This window comes from Emys orbicularis, chromosome 4 (assembly GCF_028017835.1).
Source record: "Emys orbicularis isolate rEmyOrb1 chromosome 4, rEmyOrb1.hap1, whole genome shotgun sequence".
NCBI classification, from domain to species: Eukaryota; Metazoa; Chordata; order Testudines; family Emydidae; genus Emys; species Emys orbicularis.
The window spans coordinates 137,607,421-137,630,195 of NC_088686.1; the positions used below are offsets into that span (position 1 = coordinate 137,607,421).

At 53.7% G+C, this 22,775-nt stretch overlaps 1 protein-coding gene across 1 annotated transcript; it reads right to left on the reverse strand.

Annotated features, from left to right (window-relative positions):
- Positions 1 to 2,150: 2,150 nt before the first annotated feature.
- STRIP1 (striatin interacting protein 1) lies at positions 2,151 to 22,112 on the reverse strand. Its single transcript, XM_065402748.1, has 21 exons — positions 21,984 to 22,112; positions 20,296 to 20,365; positions 18,410 to 18,484; positions 16,799 to 16,933; positions 15,627 to 15,747; positions 14,351 to 14,419; positions 13,136 to 13,242; positions 12,370 to 12,497; positions 10,206 to 10,388; positions 9,760 to 9,977; positions 9,210 to 9,275; positions 8,922 to 8,985; positions 8,339 to 8,410; positions 7,778 to 7,852; positions 7,208 to 7,305; positions 6,154 to 6,280; positions 5,919 to 6,019; positions 5,268 to 5,334; positions 4,738 to 4,842; positions 4,294 to 4,498; positions 2,151 to 3,494 (listed from the first exon to the last, which is right to left on the reverse strand). Exons 1-21 carry the CDS (start codon positions 22,110 to 22,112, stop codon positions 3,247 to 3,249), a joined length of 2,463 nt encoding a protein of 820 aa, XP_065258820.1. The 3' UTR covers positions 2,151 to 3,246.
- Positions 22,113 to 22,775: the final 663 nt, after the last annotated feature.

Below are 22,775 nucleotides of genomic sequence, written 5' to 3' on the forward strand. Positions count from 1 at the left end.
TTAGGGCACGGGCCGGCTCTTTGCACATGGATGTACATCACTTAGCATACTGGGGCTCTGATCTCAGGAGGTGCCGCTGTACCACATGGGATGTGCAGGCTGAGCATGGGAGGAGCTCTGGAATATACAGTGATTTCTCTGGCCAGGGGATGTAGAAGACACCCAACATGGTCCATCATGCGGTATACAGAGGCTCCCCACCTGCTTTAAAACAGGAGCCCCCCTGCATTCAGAGGGCAGTGACCCTACCTTTCCACATCCATTCCACCCTCCTCTCAAAAGGGCTCTGGCTAGAAGGCAAATCAGCACAAGCCGGGCTGTGAAACTGATTCTGTCTGTTTCGCCAACAGCAAAATATTCTGGAACCCTGCGATGGCTGCCACATCCCCAGCCACTGCCTGAGCCAGAAGCGACGCCTCCTCGCACGGCCCCCAGCCACAGCAGCTTCTGCAGAGACAGCAGGAGCAGGAATGGGCTGGTCCGTACCAGCAGCCACACACTGGAAGCTCCAGGACAGGGTGTGGGACTGCATCAGAGGGGCTCTGAAGAGAGCCTGGTTCAGCCTATAACCCCAACTTCAAAGCACCAGCAGCCACATTCACTAGCACCGCAGCCTCCCCCATCCCATCTTTTTAATCCCTGCTGGCTCTAGCCTGCCTCAGTTGTGGGGGTGGTACAGGAAGAAGGCCAAGGAGCCAGAGGCAGGCAATTGGCAGCCCTGCCAGTCCCCATGGCACTGACAACGGAGGGGACAGCAGGATACGAGTTCCACACCATAAACTGCTGGCTACAGATGTAACCGTGAACTTGCGTCATTGGCACAGGCTGTGCAGCCACAGCACCACCTGACCACAAGGGGAGCTAGCCCGGGTGTCGACAAGATGGGACAGTGCCCTGCAGTCTCATCATTCTCATGCCTCACGCCCACAAATGGCCCACACGAGGCTTCCCCTGCTTCCCTTAGGAGGTCCCTCCACAGGCTTATAGGTTTCATAAGTAAGCAGATTTTGCACAATTGCTTTCACCCTATTCCTCTTCGTTGTCCGATGTGGGCGGTCATGCCGACTGGTTGGAGTGAGAGTCACACCTAGCGGTTAGCACAGGAGTTGGGAGCCAGGAATAGAAGCCCAGGGTGAGAACTGGAGTCAGATGCCAGAGGCCATGGGTCAGAGCCAAAGTTGGGAATAGGAGCCAAGGGTCAGAGCTGGACGAGGCAAAGCAGGAGCAGGATTGGGTCCGAGGCAGGAACAGGGCTGGGAACAAGCACGCCCAGAAATTATCACAGCCGTGGGCGAATGCTTTGAGCAGCCACCAAACGGCTGCTGGGTTTAAGAGCTGGTCTGCTGACTCTTGCCGCCAATCAGGCAGGGTAGCCAATCAGGCAGGGTAGCCAATCAGGCAGCCTACTGCAAGCCAGCTGTGCTCATCAGATTACCCAGAGCTGGCTCTGCTACAGGCCCTGACCCTTGACATTAGCTAAGCACCTTTGAGACACCAGCCCATTGGCCACCTCACCCTCCTCATCACTGGGGACATGTAGTCCCCAGCCCAGCTTCAGTGGTCACTTAGCCCAGCTATGTTCCTTGCCGCCCTCATCTGCCAATCTCTGCAGCCCCCTGATCACCTGCGGTGTTCTGGTCGGAACTACCATCTTATCCAGCCATGGCCACAGCAAGACAGGGCACATCCCACCAGAGCTGTGTAGAGAGGGATCAATAACTCACCCCCAACTTCTGTCACCCAAATCTTCTAATGCCTGCCCTTGTCCCCACCTCACCCGCTCTGCTAGCACCCGGCATGGGGATCGGCTGTATGGGCAGACCCAGGGGCGATCAGAGGACACCGGAAACCCTGCCTGGCTCACGGTCATTGGCCAGGGAGAAAAACCTTGTGTGTTTAAGAGGGGCTAAGTGCAGAGCAGCCACAGCTGCAAGCTAGGAAGGGGCAGGTTGGTCCAGCTGCCTGAGACAGGCTGGCCCCCAGAGCCTTGGGCTCAAGGCCTGAGGGAAGAAGGGGAGACTGGGGTGGCCTCAAGAGCAGAAAAGGCCCCATTGGGGAAGGTGGCTGGGAAGCTGTAGGGGCCTGCTGGATATCGGCAGGGAGCAGCTGCTCTGCAGGATGGAGGAGCCCCACACCTAGCTCAAGCCAAGTCCAAGCGCGACAGATTGTTTAATGCAGAGTCACAAAGACATTAAAAACCTGGCATTTGGAGTTACGCAGGAGGAATGGTTACAGGGCTATTTATAGATATGTACAGCTCCCCTGCGCCACCCAGCGGGGTGAGGCGGGACAGCAGCCCAGCTCCAAATGAAGGTCCCTTCTCCACTCACCATGTCCCCTGCATCCTAGCATCAGCCACCTTGTTTGCTTGGGGTCTTTTCGGCTATGCCCAGCCCTGGCGTTGGCGAGAGCACAGGCTGCTGCTACCACCACTCCACCTTCCTGCACACACTAGGTGGCAGCACCGAGCCTGCTGCTCCCCACACCCTCTTCCCGAGCCCCTCTCTATGCCCCCCACACCTCTGCCTTACCCGAGGCTGCTCTCCCCGCCTCTGGCCAGGGAAGGAGGGTAGGAAAAGGCAGGTGGCTAGAGTGATGCCATGCCCCTGGGTGAGTCATCCTCCGTGGGGATTGAATCCGGGACTTCCGGTTCTAAAAGCAGGAGCCTCTGCAGCCTGAGTGGAGACCCCAGATGAGTTGGCCAAAGCTGTAGAAGGCTCAACCACCACCAGAGGGGGACAGAGCACCACACTGAGTGGGCAGGAGTGACTGGTTTGGGACCAGAACCGGCAGCCACATCCAACCCCCGGCACGGAGGCAGAGCATAGAGCCCTGTCTGAGCCAAGCAGCGGGGCCAAGGAACATGCTTCCCTCGGATGGGATTGGACTCTAGTGTCTTGGGGATGATGGAGGGGATCTGTCCTCCCCCCAGACCCCTCACTGAACAGCGTGGAAGCCAAGCGACCCAGGAACCCAGTCGGCACAAGCTTCACCAGGAACCGCAGGGGCTGTCGGGTCGCCGCAAAGGCCCGTGACTGGTGCTGCTGTGTCCTTGAGCAGGTGGGATGAAGCCAGGCTGCCATCTGGAGAAGGAGGGAGGAACAGCTGTTCCAGGCAGCATAAGCCACACCTGGAACGTGCCTTCAGTGGATGAGGAAGAGGAACTCGACCATTCCCAGCATCGTCCCTTCGGCATGTTAGCCCCAGCTCCAAGTCTCTGCAGGGCCCCCTAGTGTCACACAGGCATTATTGCAGCAGTTCTTCCCAGGAGATAGGTCTGGAGAAGACTTCCCTTTCTAGCCATAGATCGTAGTTCATCTGGAAATCCTCTGGCAGCTCCACCCTCTGGCCCAGCACGCTCTGTAAACAGTTATCCACGGGCAGGAAGTCAGGGTTGCTGTGCGCCCGGTCATAGCGCCGGGAGTTGAAGCGCTCGATGCTGGCTCGCAGGGCGCACTCCTCCGCCTGGAAGTCCCAGGGGCGCGCATCCAGATCTAGGGCAGAAGGGGGAGGACATTAGGCCTATATAGCCTGGGGAAGGCGGTCTCCTGGTCATACCTTGCCTACCCTCTCCCTCCTTGGACAGACAGCTGCCCCTGCCCAGGAGTGTCAAAAGAGGAAAAGCCCCTTTGATTAGGAATCCCACGATCAGGGCTCCTAATGCCCAGACTTCAGGGCTTGAGCCGTCACCAGTGGGAGTCAGGGAGGGCACTGGGCAGTTAGGTGATTTATGGCTTTTGCCAAGAGACGGGATACCGGGCTAACTGTACCATTGAGCTGCTCCCATATAGCAGTTGGGATGCCACCTCCCCATAATGGGAGGTTGGTACAGCTGCCCTGGGGAGCGAGTTCCTACAGCTGCCAGTTCCTGATAGCTGACAGATATAAACGGGAGCAGCTCAACCACAGTTGCTAGGTCGAATGCTGCTGCCCACATCTTTAGGGTGGAGATGAAGCCAGCAGTGCTCCATCTTCACCCACCCATGCCATTCTCCCAGCATGCAATGCTCCATCTTTGTCCAAGCAGCTGCCCTCATCTGTAATATGGAGGGACAGTCTCCTGGAGACTACAGGTCCCAGCATGCAATGCATCGCCTCCATCTGGTATGTTAAAGACCTGTTACGTTTTATGCCAATTAGCGACGCCCTTTGGGCTCCTGGCCAGGTGCCAGCCTGGCCTGCTATTGGGCAAAGTAAGCAGATGCCCCCTGGGATAAGCACTCCCTTGGGGCTCAACCCAACCCCGATGAATCAGGCACGTGAGAGGCCCCGGGCAGAGGGTGGGGGTGGTACCATTTCCATACGCCCAGTCATCGTTGAGCCGGTGCCGCACTTTCTGGTAGATAGCGGACATGGTCTTCATGTTGCTTTTCCTCCACTGCCGCCCCAGGTACTTGGTCTGCACCTTGAGCAGCTTCAGGACATAGAGCTGCATCATGGCTTGCTTCACCTTCAGGGCTCGTTTCAGGATGGGAGCCGACTTGAACACCACCAGCATCTAGGAGGCACACCGGTCACATCATGCCACGGGGCACACGCAGTGCGTAACGCTGTGCCAGGCACATGTACACTGAGCCCATTCACACCCCTCCCTGGCACCAGGACATGGGCTGGATCGAAGACTCAGCTCACACTCCACACGCGGAGGTTTTTAAGGCCATATAGAGCCTTACGCAGCCCCCACCCACACAGGTCTCTGCACCTCGTGGTCCCGATGTCCAATGGGCTCCTACTCACCATGGTCCTGGAGTGTTTCCACTTTGTCAGCTTGTTCAGTATCCTCAGGAGGTTTATACAGGAGAACAGGTTCCGCCAGCAAAACTGGTTGTTATCCCCGGCTTCCTGCAGAGATGAAAGCCGGGTGGGAGGGTGAGCAGCCGGCTTGGGGGTGTGCCGCGCAGGATGGGCAGGGCTGCCTGTGGGAGGAGGCTCATGCTATACAGGGCCAACCTGAAGGCCAGGAGTCCCTTCCCACCCAGCCCTCCCCTAGCGCTACCTGGATCCCAGTCACATGTGCGGGGAGCTGATCTCCGGAAAGCCTGGGCTGTCACAGCAAGGCACGGAGCCCAGCACTGCCCCAGCCCTCTGAACAGCAGCAGCCTGCCCTGGGTGCTTACAGGCTTGCTCCCACCTGCCAGGCCTCCCGGTGCTGCAGAGAGCTCTCCTCATTTCCCCTATAGCCCCTCTGTGCTCTGGCCCCAGCAGGGAAAGGACATGACAGGCAGGAGGGGGGCAGCCTGCAGGGCACTGCGGGGGGCTGAGCTCACCAGACTCTCTGCCGTCAGCTCCGGGAGCTCGTGCACCACGCAGTAAGGGTAATCCAAGACCGAGATGCTGGAAGGAGAAGAGAGGGCCTCAGCCTCTCCTGCTTGCCGATGCACAGCCCCAGCCTTGTGTGGGGAGATCTCTATGGAGTCCCCTGCGCCCCCCGGGGCAGCTTCCTGAAGGATCCCATACTGGGGATAGCGGACAACGTCCATTTACTGAGAACGGGTCCCGGTGCCTGGGCCACAACCGAGAGGGGACGTTGCTGGGGATTCAGTAGCGTGTAAGGGAGTCTGATGGGAGAGATTCGAGAACAGCTCCCTTCCTATGGGCCCCACGGCAGGAGCAGCGCTTGGGGAGGGGGAGCAGGTGCTGGGTACCCCACTGTGGGTGCAGTGTTGGGGGCCCTCAAGGCACCCCACAACCCACTCAGTACCTCACACTGGGCCAGTGACGGGGGGCCCCCACCAGATACCCCATGGCATGGTCAGTGATGGTGAGGGACCCCATCAGGTACCCCACAACCCACTTGGGTAGCTTGCTGCAGGGTTAGTGATGGTAGGGGCACCCCACTGTGCAGCAATCCCACTCCATGGCAGATGCAGGGTCAGCGAAGGGCCTGGTGGTACAGCAAGCCCTGGGCACCCTGTTACCTGTTCTTGGCAGTGATGTAGGACATGATGTTCTGATTGAAGAATTTCAGGATGAGTGGGATGCAGTTGGCAAACACCAGGTGCTGGGCCATGTACTCAAACTAAGAGCAAAGATAAGGGAGGCAGGTAAGCAAGCAGACCTGAGCGCCCCCTGGTGCTGCATGCTCCCCTAGTGAGCTGCATCCGTGTGCGGGGGGGGGGGGGGGGGGAGGGTGTTGTCCCCACCCAGGTTTACCTGATAAACGTGATTCAACTTGAAGTGTTTGAGCAGCAGCAGCAGCACGGCAGAAATGGCCTTGACGATGATCTCTTTGTGCCGGTTCACATCCACGCCCAGCTTCATGCTCTGCAGCACCGTGGTCCTGGAGGACAAAGCCCCAATCTCAGCCCCTGTCTCAGGGAGGGGGTAACCAGTCCACAGAAGAGGGGATGGCCAGAGACAGCCAGACCACAATCCCAGCAAGGGAGTACAGCCCACTGCCTCTTGCCTCTTCTCTCCCTCTCCACAGACATCACCCCGCTGTCCCCTGAAGGCTTTTCCTGCAACTCCATATGCTCATGCTACCTTTAATTAACGAATAAGGTTTCCAGGATACATTTCACCCCAAAGATCCCAAGGTGGCCAGTCAACAAACTGATCCCTGTGCCTAATTTGTAGCCACTCCATCCCACCGCTGAAACGCGGCCATCTCTGGGGCGGACGGCAGCAGCGGCTAACAGAACATGGGAATGTTCAGGGGAGACCAATCCCGTATCGGATTGAAACCACAATTTAGACTGGCACACCAGTTGGAATTAGGCCAGGACGCTGGGCTAACACGCCCTGGAATCTATACCAAGCTCGACATCTCAGCAGAAAGAGAACACCTCTGCTAGCACAATGCCCCCAGCGCTGCAAGTCCTGACTCAGAGGGAAGGCGCCTGCTACAGTAACCAGCACTGCTACCTGCACAATCTTGGGTGTGAGCCAAAGATCTCCCCTCCAAGCAAGGATCAGGCCTAACACTGCTTAGCACGAGAGACCTGACAGAATCTAGGGAGTCTAGCTTCAGGCCATTTCCTAGCTCAGAGTTCAGACTTGCTCCCAGCACAGGAAACTGAGTCGCCTGCCGCAGTCTGGGTGCTGGCTAAGACTCCCCAGCTCCAGCACAACCAGCCAGGCCTTAAAGCGCTGGCATGCAAAGCCAGGAGGGGCCTTCTACCTACCAGAGACCTAGTCACCCCTGTTCTCTCACCCCCCCATTCACCCCGCCGTGGGCTTCTCCAGGCCACCAGAGAAGGGCACTCACGGCATCTCCTCCGGCAAGACGTCCGCGAGGATGTTAATGGAATCCGTCTTGGCTTTGGAGGTGGGGGCTGCGGCCAGCAGGATCTTCAGCAAGGCAATCTGTGGAGGGCATCCGAGAGCTGGGTGAGGGCGGAAAGGGCCTCCGAAGGCAGAGAACAGGGCTGCGGGCGCTGACGCCGAGGTGCTTAATGGCCCTCAATTCGGTACGCGGTGGGGAAAGGCGAGAGGATGCCACGAAGTGCGTGCCAATGTGTAAAGAGGGGGCACATACCAACGGGCAGGGGCGGGCAGAAGTCATGTGACTGGGGACATACTCACAAGCAGGGGCAATCAGGCACTTGTCAGGAGATGGGTCTGAAGCAGCAGAGGGCACAATCAAGCACACGCCAATGGACAGGGAAAGGAGTGATTCAGTATGACTTGGCACATACCAGTGGAAAGGGGCTGAGATCATGGGATCAGGCCCACTTCAATGTAAGTTTGGAGAGGAGAGTCCAGCTGTACTAGTCAAGGCGGGGGAGTGGGAAGGGACGGGGCTTGGCCTAGGATCTGTAGTGTGGCCACAACTCACCATGTACTGGGGCAGGCTGGGAAGGAGGCCCTGGTACAGGGTTTCCGTAGGAACTTGCTCCACTTCCTCTTCCCCCTAGTACAGAGATGAGAGAACCGCACCCTGAGAACGTCTCCAGACCTCGCAAGGTGGCCGATTTGGATTGGGGTGCAGGGGTCTGCCTGGCTCTGCAGAACCAGACACGAGCACAATGCGGCCTCCCAGGACACGGGCACAGCCCTCCCCTCCCACAAAGGACAGCCTAGCAGTCACACAGCAGGCTGCCACATAGGGATCAGAGCTCGTGAGGGGGGAGGAACCTCCCCCCGCAGGTTACCCTTGAGCAAACCTCTCTGGCTAACTGAATGCACACAGTGACAGGCTCCTGCATGCAGTCACCTCCTCAGGGGATACAGGATTGGCAGGGTCCCCGAGGACAGACACCTACCCAAAGAAACCCCAATCAGCAGTTCTGCAGGCCCCACAGCCTCCTCCTCGCACTCCCCAAAGAGTCACTTTACGGATCTGCCTCCCTGCAATGTGCGGACTCCCCAGAGAGGGGCGCACCCCTGTGGCACTCACCCCGGAGAGCGGGGAGCGCAGGTACTCCTCTTCCATCTGAACCTGAACCTCCGCGATCGACGTGTACTTGTGCTGCGCAGAGACAGAGCAGGGGAGGTTAATGCCACCGGCCAGCGGCACAGGGAGATTCCCCCAGTCCCTTCGCTGACGGCGCACACCCAACCAGCTGCAGCCCACCCAGTGGGGAAGCCACAGACGGGCTTGTGAAGGCAGGTGCCTGTAACATTTTATGACTATTACACGTTCTGTCCACCTGACCGTTATGTAGTTTGCTACCTGCTCACAAGGGATTAATTCCAAAAGGAAAGCGAATGGACCCTCCATTGACGACCACTCAGAGGGTGGCCCGGAGTCTGGATGGTCGTCACACCACGGGAATGGGCTGACCTGATTCGGGAGACCCAGGGCAGACAAGGGAACTTTGCAGGGGAGAAGAGGGCAGCCCTGGGAGAACAGGAGAGAGGGCAGGCTGGAGGCCTGGCACCTGGACAGGGTGGACAGTCGGCCCTCAACTGGTGGGAGGGGTTAGAGGCATCCGCACACACAGGCAGTGTCGAGGGGAGCCCGTGAGGGTGGCACTCACCAGTTTCAGGGTTCGGATGCTCTCGTGGATGGGTCTGGGCAGCCCCACCACCGTGTTCGTGTCACTAGAGAGAGGAAAAAGCCAGACTGACACAGAGGCTAAAAACGTCCCCTCCTCCTGGTCAGAAAGGAGAGGATCCATTTCTCCTAGAGGGCAGAGAGCAGCCACTGAACCAGGCGGGAGTTTGCCCATCTGCTGTAGCCTTGCCAGCATGTCAGCATGTGAGGCTGAAATGGGATGACCCACAAACTGGCTCTGCCCAGGCCCCAGAGCTCTGCTTTAACTCACCTCCCCAGCGTGTAACCGATGAACTTGCTGCGGCTGGATTCCAGGAACATCTCGATGTCCTTCTCTCTGCAGGAAGGAGGAGATCACTTACCATGCAGTCAGGCCCACACCTTCCACCACTGCCGTGCTGGAGAGTGCCCGCGTAATTACAACCAGGAAGAACGAATCAGCCCAACAGAGCTCTCCTGGGTCAAGTGAGATTCAGAGAGAGCAGAGCTCCCGCCTCCACTCCAAAGTCCCACCCCAGGAGGGTCCACACCCTCTAGGTGAGCTCCAGTGTGGAACACGATAACCCATCATTGCTCCAAGAAAATGCCACCACCCTGGAGGCTCGTAACAATGGGGTGGTTGATTTCGACAGCCCCACTGCTGGACAGTTCCTAGAGGGTCCCGTCTTTATCCTGAAGGATACTGGTCTCCATCGGGGGAGCGGAAACCTGTCTCACACTTTAACCATCACCACTCAGCATTCATTAGACAAGCCGATGGCAGAACGCTGCCAGGGGCCTGGCACGAGGTCATTCCTAGTGGTCCTGAGGAGACAACTCACCTGACCTTGGGAGCCCAGGGCAGCCCCTTTGGGCAGGTGAGTCGGTCGGTGGGAGGGTGCTGGATGGGTGGAGGCATCACCTCATCTCGTTCCAGGGGGAATGTCTCCCCCTCGAGGCTGTTGTCATCGTCATTCTCCTCCTCTTCCTCACGGGAGTCGTCAGCTTTGTAAGGGTCCCGCTCATTGAAGGCATCAAGGTTGTCTTGCTTAATCAGAGCCTGGAACCAAGGGAGAAGGCGGCTGAGTGGGGAGGAGGTGAACGTCAGATTGACACGGGGAGACTCTCTCTGGGGCGCAAGTCACCCCAAGATCACACTTGACTCCCCAGCATGCCTAGGGCAAGAAGCTGGCTGCCCTGTGTTACCCTTGTTAATTTCACTGTCCCCTTGAGGGCAAGGTGACGTTCCCTCCGCGACCCCCCTGACCTCGCCCAGACTCAGCCTCACCTTGTGTTCCCGCCGGCCCCGTTTCTGCTGCTGTTCGATCAGGTCGGAGGCCGACGCCGGCGGGGACGCAGCCCTCATGTTGCGGATCACTTTGATGCTGTCCTCTGGAAGTGGCGGGAGGCCCAGTATCTCCCGTTTCTCGGCCTTCATGGCTTGGAGCTCCTCAAACCCTCCCAGAGTGCACTGCAACAGACCCCCCCACACACACCCGGAATTGTGACTGAGGCGACCGCATGGACAAGCACCCGCCGGACACACAGCATACGGGGTTCGCTCACTCGGCAGAGCTCCAAGCACCCCACACCACCTGACAGAAAGTCCACGTGAACAGATCCCCGAGATAAAGAGTTCTGCCCATAAACCTTACGTATGGGGTCTGTTATTTAGGGTCTATCTATGTCAGATGCTGGACTGCTCAGTCTAAAGATAGCTGAAAAGCCAATGGACAGAAAGGCACCGCTGGGGTTCTAGCTACAGGACATCACAGATCTAGCGAAGTGAAGGGCGCACTTTCCTTTGGTCAAGAGGTCATTCAGGAAAGAGGGGTATGGTCTAGAGGTGGGAGCACAGAGCTGGTCATCAGAAGCTCTAATCCCACTGCTCACACCATCTCCTCTCTATGACCCTGAGCATCCAAAACTCTTCGCACCTCAGGCCTCCCATCTGTAACGTGAGGATAACACTGGTGACAGGTCTCACCACGGAGTGAGAGGATCTCTATGGAGCGCTCGGACTGTGAAAAGCGCAATGGGATACTGCCCCAGGGTCCTACCATTCTACTTCCTCTGAAGGAATGGAGGATCTGCTACAGGAACCCAGCAGTATTCAGCACAAGGGCAGCTGGGAGTTAAAGGCTCCAGGAAGTCCGCATAACCCTTGTTATTCATACACGGAAGGTGCTTTCAGCTTTGACAGCTGGCAATGTGTTTAGCAACACAGGGAGGGGGAATTTTGATAGAAAATCGACCCTGTCAATAGCTCCCTGTAAACGGATTGTGGAATTTCACCTGCTCCAAGCCACAACCTGCACTGGGGACTGTCTACATTACAGACTGACACCGTGGTGATCTCACATACTGTTTGTGTCTAGCCATCATTGCCAGGATGGTACAGGGCCATGACCCTGACCGTGAGCAGAGCTGTCACACACTTGTTCCAATGGTTAATTACTCTCACTGTTAAAAATGTTATGCCTTATTTCCAGTCTGAATTTGTCTAGCTTCAATTTCCAGCCATTGGATCCTATTAGACCTTTCTCTGGTAGATCAAAGACCCCATTATTAAATATTTGTTCCCCAGGTTCTTATGGACGGTCAAAGTCACCAATTAACCTTCTCTTTGTTAAGCTAACTAGATTGAGGTCCTTGAGTCTATCGCTAGAAGGCAGGTTTTCTAATCCTTTCATCATTCTTGTGGTTCTTCTCTGCACCCTCAGCAATTTATCCACATCTTGACTGAATTGTGGGCACCAGAACTGGACACAGTATTTCAGCAGCGGTCGCACCAGTGTCAAATACCTAGATCCCAGAGATCACAAAGAGAGGTCAAATAACCTCTCTGCTCCCACTGGAGATTCCTGTTTATGCCCTTTGGGCCATCGCATTGCACCAGTGCTCATGTTTAGCTCATTGTCCATCACAACCGCCAGTCTTTCTCAGGGTCGCTGCTTCCCAAGACAGAATCCCCCATCCTGTCTACGTTCTTTGTTTCTAGAGGAATACAGTTACATTTAGCTGTATTCAAATGCATACTGTTTGCTTACGCCCAGCTGACCAAGTGATCTCGATCGCTCGGAATCAGGTGACCTGTTCTCTTCATTCTTGACCACTCCCCCAATTTTTGTGTCACTTGCAAACTTTATCAGTGATGATTTTCTGTTTCCTTCCAGGTCATGGCTAAAAGTGTGAAACAGCGAAGGGCCAGAACCGATCCCTGCAGGAGCCCACTGGAAACACACCCACTCCACGATGATCCCCTGTTTACAATTACTCAGCTGCGTCTCAGGGCGGATGTACCGAGTTCAGCAGAGGACAAGACAGTCAGTGCCCCTATCACTTGCTTCCAGCCAAGTCGGCCCCAGATTAGATGCCAAAGAAAGAATTACTTGGATGATGGCTTTAGAAAACTTGTTCCAACTCCCCTGCTCACACCAGGGGATTCTTACCAGCACAGTTTTCCAGAGCAGCAGCAGCACCTTCTTCATAGGGAAGTGTGGGGCGTGGCCACTGCAGAATTTGGTCACCATTCCGAAGAGCATAACGGAAAATGGCTCGTTGTTATACAGCGGGGCCCCTGGAAGCAAACACACCGATAACAGCCATGCTCGCCTGAGGAGCCGCCCACCCTCCCATCACCACCTCCCTCTCAGGGCAGAGCTCCGGCATGTTCCTAACCTCACCATCCCATCCCCTACCTGCTCACCCCCGCCCTCATCCTCTCCTCCCTTCTGAAGCCCAGGATCTACCGTATTTGCTTACAAATAACTCTGATGCTGGGCAAGGATGGCCCCAGAGACCAGACTCCACAGCAGAGATACAGCACAAGCAATGGGAATGCTGGCTTCCTTGGCTCTGCCCCCTCCGGTGTAGCTTAACCCTGCCCCAGAGGAATCCTCCACTAACAGCAAAAGAATCCTGTCTCCATGGCCTATTTGGGCTTTGGCTGATTTGCCAAGACAGACAAGAAGAGCGTTGGGAATGGATTCTGCAGAGTGGGCCCATGTCGCCTGGGAATTGGAATGGGACCCAGTAATTCACTTCACACAGGTCACTGAACTGCTGTAAGCGGAGGACTGCTGGTCACAACCAAACGGGCCAGATTCGAACCACTATAGAGATTCCAGGCCCCGGCTCATCACCTTGCAGAGAACACTGCTGTAACCTACCCACCCCACCATTACACACCCGGGACATCCCAGGGGAAGCTCCTACCTAGCTCTGCTCGGAAAGTCTGCCTCATCGTCTTCCACTCAACCTTGTCTCCCTCAGCCTCCTGCCGGACCGTCTCTACGATCAGGTACATGATGTTCAGCAACACCCTGCAAACCGCAGAGTGTCAGACAGGACCAATGGATGACCGAGAGGGGAGCAGGTCTCAGAGGAGCTGCCTATGACCTGCTGGCTCCAACAACACTTAGAAAGGCAGTCATGTTCTGCTCCCATTTGTCCATATCCCGCACGAGGAACAGATCAGATTCAAGGGGACTAGAGCTAGATATCGGAGTTGGGGGGTAAGAAACCCTCTGGAGGAGTGTTATCCAACTGGCAGGTCATGGCCTCCGGGGGTGGGGGGGAATCACGAGATGTTGAACCCTCTTCCTCTCCCCACCCAGGGTCCTTCAAGGTCATAGAGTTTACGGCCAGAAGGGTCCCCTAGATGATCAGTCTGACCAACTGTATATTATAGGCCACAGAATATCCCCCAGTCAGCCCCGCACCAAGCCAACAACCAGAATTAGACCAAAGCGTTACAGCCCTCAGAAGACGAAACTATTGTGTGCCACAGGCAGAGAGCAGGTCAAGGATTCCCTCTCTGGTAACACACAAACTAACCAATTATCTAGGCTCCACATCGGCATCATTGATACACTTTTTACTCTTAGTAAATAAAAGAGGGTAGTGAAAATTTCTAACTTCAGATAAGGGGTCACCAACCTGAAAAGGCTGAGAGAGTGTGCTCCACTCCTCACCCCTTTGCCCCCCGTCTTTTGACCCAGTAGAAGTAACTCACTGTGTACATGGATTAGGAGACAGTCTGACCCTGTATGGCAAGCCCTACTGGTCCATCAGTCCAGTATCCAGCCTCCAGCAGCAGGCTGTACTTGATCCTGCAGAGATGCTAATGAGCTGAGCATGTCTACAGTGCCTTTCGAGCCCGGAGCTCAACACACTTTAACAAAGGCGGGTGCCATTAGACCCATTTTATAGGTGGGGTAAATGAGGCACAAAGAGACCACAGTGAGTCAACACTCTGGAAATGGCGCTCGTTCTCCTGACTCCTAGCCCTCTCTGCTGGACTGAACTGCCTCTCAAAGGAAGGAAACAAATCCCATAACGCACCTGCCAAAGCTCCTTTCTGAACCCCCAGGCCTTCAGCTTAGACGCTGAAGCCTAACATTCAGCAGCCTCTCCCCATCATTTACTCACCTCAAATCCGTGCTGTCGGCCAGGGAGATGGCGGGCTTCCTCACGGCACTGCTGCAGGCGGCGCTGTTACTGCGGGAGGAAAGAGACTCAGACCCTCAGATCAGGTTGCCCACCTCTCCCTCTGGGAAAACGCAGCTTGGATAGTTTAACACCACCGTAAACAACCAATTAAACCACACAGGAGAGCTGATCGCTGCCGCTGGGATCTGACACGACTAGACTCTACTGATGCCAAACACTGGAAGCCTCCAAATCAATCCGGCGACACAGGGAGCAAGCGCAGAGTCCCTCATGTCTGAGGAAATTAGCCCCAGTTGATCAGAGGCCCAGAGAAAGGGTACGACTCTCTCCAAGGGGAAACTAAATCACATTCAGTACTTGCTGCAGCAGTGCTTCTTAAACATCTCACTAAACCGCCCCCCCAACCCCCACAACTTAGCCCCATTTCTCAGATGGGAAAACAGACACAGCAATGCAGTGATTTGCCCTAGGCCTCAAAGGGAGTCAGTGTCAGAGCCAGGATTGGCATTCAGGAATTCCTAGCTCCCAGGCCTGCCCTCGGAAACCCCTCCCTCGAGTGCAAAGGTCTCCGCTCTGGAGCCCGCTGCCGATGTGAAAGGGCTTCATCCTTAGTGGATTCTCCCCCCAGGCGCCCATCAACAATGCACTAGCAGTCTACGCTCAGGGCAGACCTAAGGATGCGCCACGTCTAACATGCTCACTGGCTAAATGGACTAACCCCCGGGAAGAACCATTCTCTCTAGACTGGGTGTCTGACCATGCGTTACCTCCCTGCCCCTCTTCCCCTTGCAGAATAAAAGTGTTCTGGAGAGCACACAGGTGAGATCTCCAGTTCAAATCCAGCCCAGCTGCCACCAACTGACCACTGGTTGGAGGCGGGGTGGGGGGAGGGATTCAGCTCCTAGTAGCCAAAATCCACCACCACAGTTGGCAGCCTGAATAGAGACACCAAGGATTGACTGGACTGACCTGGAGGCAGTATCTCCAGGACACGCGTGAAGCACTCTGAAACTTGCAAAACTTACTACTGCCTACATCGCCCCTGGTCCTTGGAGACAGAGCTCAACCCGACCCCCACTGAAGTCAACAGGAGCCTTCCCGCTGACTCTGACGGAAACTGGATTGGGAGCAGAGAGCTGCTGGGAAGTGAGCATCTTTCACAAACTGGAAAAAGATCCAGGTGGAGCAGTTCACGCACAGGTTATCAAAACTCTTCAGGCACAGCTTTTCATATCCCCAGCCCCATGATACTCACTCAATCTCCATGTTCAGAAGCTCCACCAAAGCGTTGAAGGTACCAACTTCCAGTAGCAAGAAAATGTTATATCGCATCCAGGCTTGAACTTCAGCCTCGGAACCGCACTCTCCGAAGGTGCCTGTAATAACATTATTATTGGATCACCTTTCCGTCAAGAATCTCAGTGCACTTCACAGACATTCAAGCAAGCCTCAGAGAGCCCATGCGAATCTGATCCACGGATGACAGACAGGAAGACAGGCACGGAGAGGGGAAGAAACTTGCTCCAGGTCTCAGGGGGAAAAAAAAGAAATTAGTGGCTGAGCTGGGCAAAGAATCCAGATCACCCAACTCCCGTTCCGGTGCCCCATCTACTTGGTTAGAAGTTGGACAAAAGTATTTAAGAGAAATATTTTTCAGTTAAAATTATCCATTTGGATTTAAAGATTTCCCCTGAAGCATTTGCAACCCAAACTTTGCCACATTGAGCTAGTGCAGGAGAACCTGGGGCCAGATTTTGGCCCAGTCCCCGGCCCATACGTGCTGATCTGATATAGGGAGTGTAAAATGGACACAACCGCCAGAGGGAGAATTCCCCTCGCTGTGGCAGCTCTGTAAGGCTCAGGTGCATGGCCCCATGCTGCCCACAGCATAGGGGACAGGCCTGGGGGTAGGAGAGGGAGTGGGGACAGCGCTCAGCCCCACAGCCATTCTGGCCTATGGAGCATTCCACTGGCAGACAAAGCCCAAGCTGCTCTTAATTTGACTGGGGCCACAGCAGCCCTCAGTGCAGGAAGAACATGGGTATTGCAAAGGTGTTTTAAACAACATACTAATTATTAGTATTATTCGAGGCGCTTTTGGAGGATGCAGCTCCGCAGCTTAAATCAACCTTCGCCCCAGACCCTTCTGGGCTACCCCTTAGGCTTCAGAATCAAGCCCCTAAACAGGAACCCAACTAGAAATAAAGGTGAAAATGACTCATTGAATGCACAACAGGTAAGATGGCAGCAATCGTAACAAGTTAATTCCGATCTAACAGCTGCAGGTGTGACCAGGGACATGGGGAGGGAAGCTGGTGTTAAACAGATGATTTCTAACCTGGGTGCCCCTTTAATAAAGATTCTACACAGAAAAGTTAACAGGGATTTCAGAACAGGACCAATTCTTCTGCTGACACTGCAACATACCTTGTGCGACGTAGAGGATGGCTCGGGCCACCTTGAGCCTCTTCTCCCTGGCAGTGACCTCCAGCCCATCGAGGAGCCGCATGGCATGGGTACGATGCTGGCTGTTGTCCAGCTCGGTCCATTTTTTATCCAGCACTGAAAAGCCAAACACAGCTAGTTTTGTGCGAGGTTGCTCCCCACAGCTGGACGGGGGTGTATATTTCTCCCCCTCTCCAAAAGCCATGAAACTATGAAGCAGTTACAGCTGCAATTCTCTCATCGGATGTAAAACGAAGAGAGGAAAATTCAGAGCATTCAGCATAAATAGAGAGCCAGACTGTCAATTTGGACAGGGCACTCATCACAGCCATGGGACAAAGCATAGGTATGTCTGACCATCAAGGGGCCAGGCAGAGGGAACTCTAAAGCAGAGGTGGGCAAACTACGGCCCGTGGGCCACGTCCAGCCCGCGGGACCCTCCTGCCTGGCCCCTGAGCTCCTGGCCCGGGAGGCTAGCCCCCGGCCCCTCCCCCGCTGTTCACCCTCCCCCGCAGCCTCAGCTCGCCGCTCCGCCAGCGCAATGCTCTGGGCGGTGCAGCTGTAGCGCCGCCAGCCACCGGTGCTCCAGGCAGCGCGGTAAGGGGGCAGGGAGCAGGGGGGGTTGGATAGAGGGCAGGGGAGTTTGGGGTGGTGGTCAGGTGGCAGGGGTGTGGATAGGGGGCGGGGCAGTCAGAGGGCGGGGAACAAGGGAGTGGAATGGGGGCAGGGGTCCCGGGGGAGCAGTCGGGGGGGGGAGTTAGATGGGGCGGTGGGGGGCAGTCAGGGGCAGGGGTTCTGGGGGCAGTCAGGGGACAGGGAGAAGGTGATTGGATGGGGTAGGGGTCCCAAGGGGGCAGTCAGGAATGAGTGGAGGGGTTGGATTGGGCAGTGGGGGGCTGTCAGGGGTTCCGAGGGCGGTCAGGGCACAGGGAAGGGTGGATTGGGCAGGGGTCCCATCAGGGAACGGGGGGGTTGGATGGGCAGGAGTCCTGGGGGGCTGGCAGGGGGGGGTTGGATAGGGGGTGGGGGCCGGGCCACGCCTGGCTGTTTGGGGGGGCACAGCCTCCCCTAACCGGCCCTCCATACAATTTCAGAAACCCGATGTGGCCCTCAGGCCAAAAAGTTTGCCCGCCCCTGGTCTAAAGCCTTCTAGTACAGGACAGAATTAATCAGACTCATCTGTTTGAGTCCACATCAGCGGTGATCAGAAGTCAGTACAGACAACAACCTTCATAAAATGAGATGGTTGTTCTTAATGGACAGACTTCCACATCTTACAGCACAGCCACAGTCGGCACCAATTAACCACCTAGCACATTTTGATAGCCTAAGTGCTGATTAGGCCACGGACACGAACCTACTCTTTCCCCTCCAGTTCACAGGTGAGGCACATTAGAAGGTGTCCTATGAACATTGACAACATTTGTCAGCAAACACTAGCTAAGGTAAACAAGGAATCAATGTACGTGGCTGGTTCCTTCCTTCTGACACAGAGATAGCAGCACATCAATACTTCTGTCTCCTATTGTCTATGTTCTACAGGTGACATCATCTCCACAGTACGATGTGGGAGGGAGAAGACAGTTCTCTTACCGTGGACCCTAAAATCCTCCTCAAAGCATTTTCGATTCAGCTGGAACTCCGGACCCTCCGTGTAGCTGTATAGTTCTGCCAAGAGAGCATCACTGGTGTCTGATGGTTGTCAATTTCATTTCTGCATCCAACCAGAAAACACCTCCCAAAAACTAACCAGTTCTCAGCTGTGAAACTAAGGAGCACGGACTTCACTTCAGTCATATCACACTTAATGTTTATTGGACTCTGTGAGCATTAGAATCTGCATGGTTTGACTTGTTACCTGGAAATTGCTGCTATGGGTTTTTTCTACTCATACTAATTATATTAATTTTTTTTTAAAAGATTTCTCATCACTGAAGTTTTCTACACTTAGGGTCCTTTGTTTTCAGTTTTTATTTTATTTATTTTTTCCAGACAATTTATCAGTGTTTATTATCACAGCAACCAAAACAGGTGAAAAATCGGTGCAAAAAATGTTAGTAATTTTTCTGGGTAAATATTGGGGTTTATTTTGGCGGACAGAAAGACAGGGAAAAAACTATTCAGTCGATTACAGGTCTGTCGCATCTTACGCGCATTTAACATGCGCGATTTCAGCTTTACGCGGTCGGCAAAAACAAAAAAAAAGAGAAAAATAACAATTTTAATACTGTACCTGTAGTGCGGGCGATTCCGCCCGCCATTGAACTCAATGTAATTTTGACTATACGCGGTTTTCGCTTTACGTGCTAACCGCAGAACGGAACCCCCGCGTAAGATGAGACAGACCTGTAATGCTTTGAATTTCGTTCATCAATGTGGTTTGCTGCAGAAACTAAAACAGAACTCAAAACACAATGCCACCTCTGAGTTTAAGAAAACAACATATCTCTAATCCCCAAATAAAACTTTTCATTTGAATAAACGGTTTGCTGTTGTAAACTTAGAACTATTGGCCTATAAATATTTACATTTAATAATTGGGCCACACCATTTGCAGCGCATACACTCAACTTCATCCTTTTCTCCTGTTTGTTTTTTTTAAAACTTTTGAATACTTCCTTGTGTTCTGAAACGTATTCTGATACAGATTTTCGTTTTCTTCCTATTTTAGCGTGCCAAATCTTTAAACCACTATCTGCTAACAGCTTGAAATGTGCAAGTGGTGGGCGTGAGATTCACCAGTACGTTCAGATAGGCACGCACTTATTTTGTGCATGCCTGCCTGTTTGTTATTGTGTGTATCTTCTAGACTAACACATAGTCTTACTTCAACAGGCAGCTTTGCATATACACACACACAGACTAATGTATTATCAAAATACATAAATCTCATGCAATGTACTGTATTTTCCTAATAAAACAAGTTATTATTTATATATTTGAATGATACGAAAGTAGGGTGAAAATCAGAAAAAAATGAATAATACTTTTTGTAAAACCTGGAAATTTTTTCAGTAAAAATCGGTTTAAACTGAAAACGAAGGGGCTTATATATACTCAAATGCTCAAAACATAAAAGATCTCAGAACAATGTTTTACATAAGTAAAATTCAATAGAAACTATTTTTGGTATTTAAAATATTATTTCCAGTGAAAAGAGTTTATCTGGAAGCAAGTTTCTAAAGTATTTGGGATCCAAACACTACATCCACTAGCATGAGAACTGAAAGCTGAAACTGACAAGCAAGTCAAGTGAAACTGACTAGCCTGGTTGTCCAAGGTGGGAAATGCAAAAAAGAAAAGCAGGGTATATGGCAAAAATAATGATTAGTTAATTAAAGCGAATAGGATTTTAACAACGTGTTATTAAGCTAAAAACAATCATATGAAAAATATATTATTTTTGAGTCGATCGTGTTCTTTTACGGACCACTGAGCAAAAAACAAGTTAATTTAAACATTAGGTTTAATTTCCTTACCCGACAGCTCTGCAGACCATCTATCTGTGTCTGCATATTCAAACTCCAAGTCCGGGGATTCAGAATAGCCCTGATAGCAGAAGAAAAACAGTTTTCATCAGTCACTATTCAGTAAAAAAAAATTCAGTCTCCATAACTTTCAAAATTCATCCTGTTGCAAGTTCAGTACAGTGTTTTCAGTCTAACAGATATGAAATTTACCGGCACATCAACAGCATCAAGGTAACCTACTAAAGTGCCTTCTGTATTTTGAATGGGTGTAATATTCAGCACTTCTTATTCCTACCCGATTGTGTAATGTTGCTCTGTGCTGTTGAAAAATCATGTTCCATTGAATTGCATTTCAGTGGTGAGTGACCCGTTTGTATACAGCCTATAAAGCACTCTGGGATCCTTTGAAGTGAAAGGCACTATGTAAAATTTTATATATCCATATGCTTATTTAATCCTAAAATTGGAGCAGACTAGTCTGGACCAGGGAGCTCTCAGATTTTATCAATTTAGAATAAATGTGAACCACTCTGGATGTCTGGGATGCTACCACAGTCCAAATCCTCATCCTTGTCTTTAGTACTAACAGAATACAAAAAATAACTAAGTAAATAAATAAATAATACAGAGAATAGAGGCAATATTACTGAGGCTGGAAAAAGATCAAGACTGCAGCAAGATGCAGTAGCTTTAAAAGAAATGAATGTAAGTCATCAATATGTTCCCTTGGCTAAGCTTTACATGAATCTTGTGCCAATCGCTAGCAGAGGATAGGATGCACAGTCACCTTTGGAAAAACAACGAGGAGTCCAGTGGCACCTTAAAGGCTAACAGATTTCTTTGGACATAAGCTTTTGTGGTAAAAAAAAACCACTTCTTCAGATTCACCTCTGGGACTGGGATCAAATGAAACAGCAACATTCATTTACTCATTTTAAGGCAGTGGGTCTGAACCCATTTATCATTGTGGGCCGCCTATGCAGCTCTCTCTGTGTTATGTGGGCCCCATCCACACCATATATATACTACCTGTATGGCCCTGAGCATGTCCCATGGGGCACAGCTGTGCGCTGGTTGGGCTGCAAGCAGCCGGGGAGTTGAGAACCACTGCTTTAAGAAGTCACTCTGACTGGGGCTCAATCTCCCACGTATGGACCATGTCACCTTTTGAGTCTGGCATCGCTCCCCCTGACACAGGGATGTCAGTCCCCCGAAATCTGGGTCTGGGGCCGCTCTGGATGTCCCCTCCCCCTAACACAAACATAGCAGTGGCTCCAAGGTGCGGGCCAAGACTGAACACCCTGCCCCTCTTATACACCCGTCAGCCAGTCGCAGGCCTGGCGCCCAGACACCGCACCGATGGGCGCTTGGTCTGTATGTCTATAGCCAGGCCCACTGAGAGGCGGGGCTCTAGGCAGGTACCGACTCCCTCCCCCACAGGATCCAGGCTGGCGCTGGCCCCGGCCCCCCACTACCAAGGCCCAGGGGAAGGGGGCTGGTCCGGTACCGAGACCCCCATGGGGGTGGGTCAGACCCACTTATACCCAGAAGGGGGAGGGGTCTGCTCCATTTGGACCCGGTACCCAACCGCCCCGCCCCGCCCACAGCGACCGGGGAGGGCAGCGTCATTCGGAGCCGGAACCGAACCGACACCCCCCGCCCGGCGGACCGAGGAGGGAGCAGGGCCGCGCGCTCACCTCGGAGTCCTTGCGCTGGTTGCGGTTGAACTCGCGGCCCTTCCCCGCCGGCAGCAGCCCGCCCCGCTGCTTGTTGTTCACGATCAGCGGCCCCGGCCCCCCGCAACCACCGACACCGCCCGGCTCCATCTTCGCCCGCCCCGCCTTCCTCCCCGGGCCGCGCCGCAATCTCGCGAGAATCACTCGCGCGCCCTTCTCGCGAGATCTGCAGCCAGGGAGGGCGAGGTAGAGAGGCAGCCATGTCTGGTGTGGCAGACGAGTGGGTAGCCTGAGACAGCCATGTTAGGAGTGGCAGGAGCTGTAGCAACGCCCCTTTTAAGTTAGCGTGCTGGCTGCTGGGGGGCTTGTCCTCACAGGGTCTTGCCATTAGGCCCCGCTGAGGCTAGACCTGCCATCACATCAGCATGCAGCATAGCCAAGCCAAGCCAACCCGCCCCTTCAAAAGTCACAAATCATCATAGAATCATAGAATATCAGGGTTGGAAGGGACCTCAGGAGGTCATCTAGTCCAACCCCCTGCTCAAAGCAGGACCAATCCCCAACTAAATCATCCCAGCCAGGGCTTTGTCAAGCCAGTCCTTAAAAACCTCTAAGGATGGAGATTCCACCACCTCCCTAGGTAACCCATTCCAGTGCTTCACCACCCTCCTAGTGAAATAGTGTTTCCTAATATCCAACCTAAACCTCCCCCATTGCAACTTGAGACCATTACTCCTTGTTCTGTCATCTGGTACCACTGAGAGCAGTCTAGATCCATCCTCTTTGGAACCCCCCTTCAGGTAGTTGAAAGCA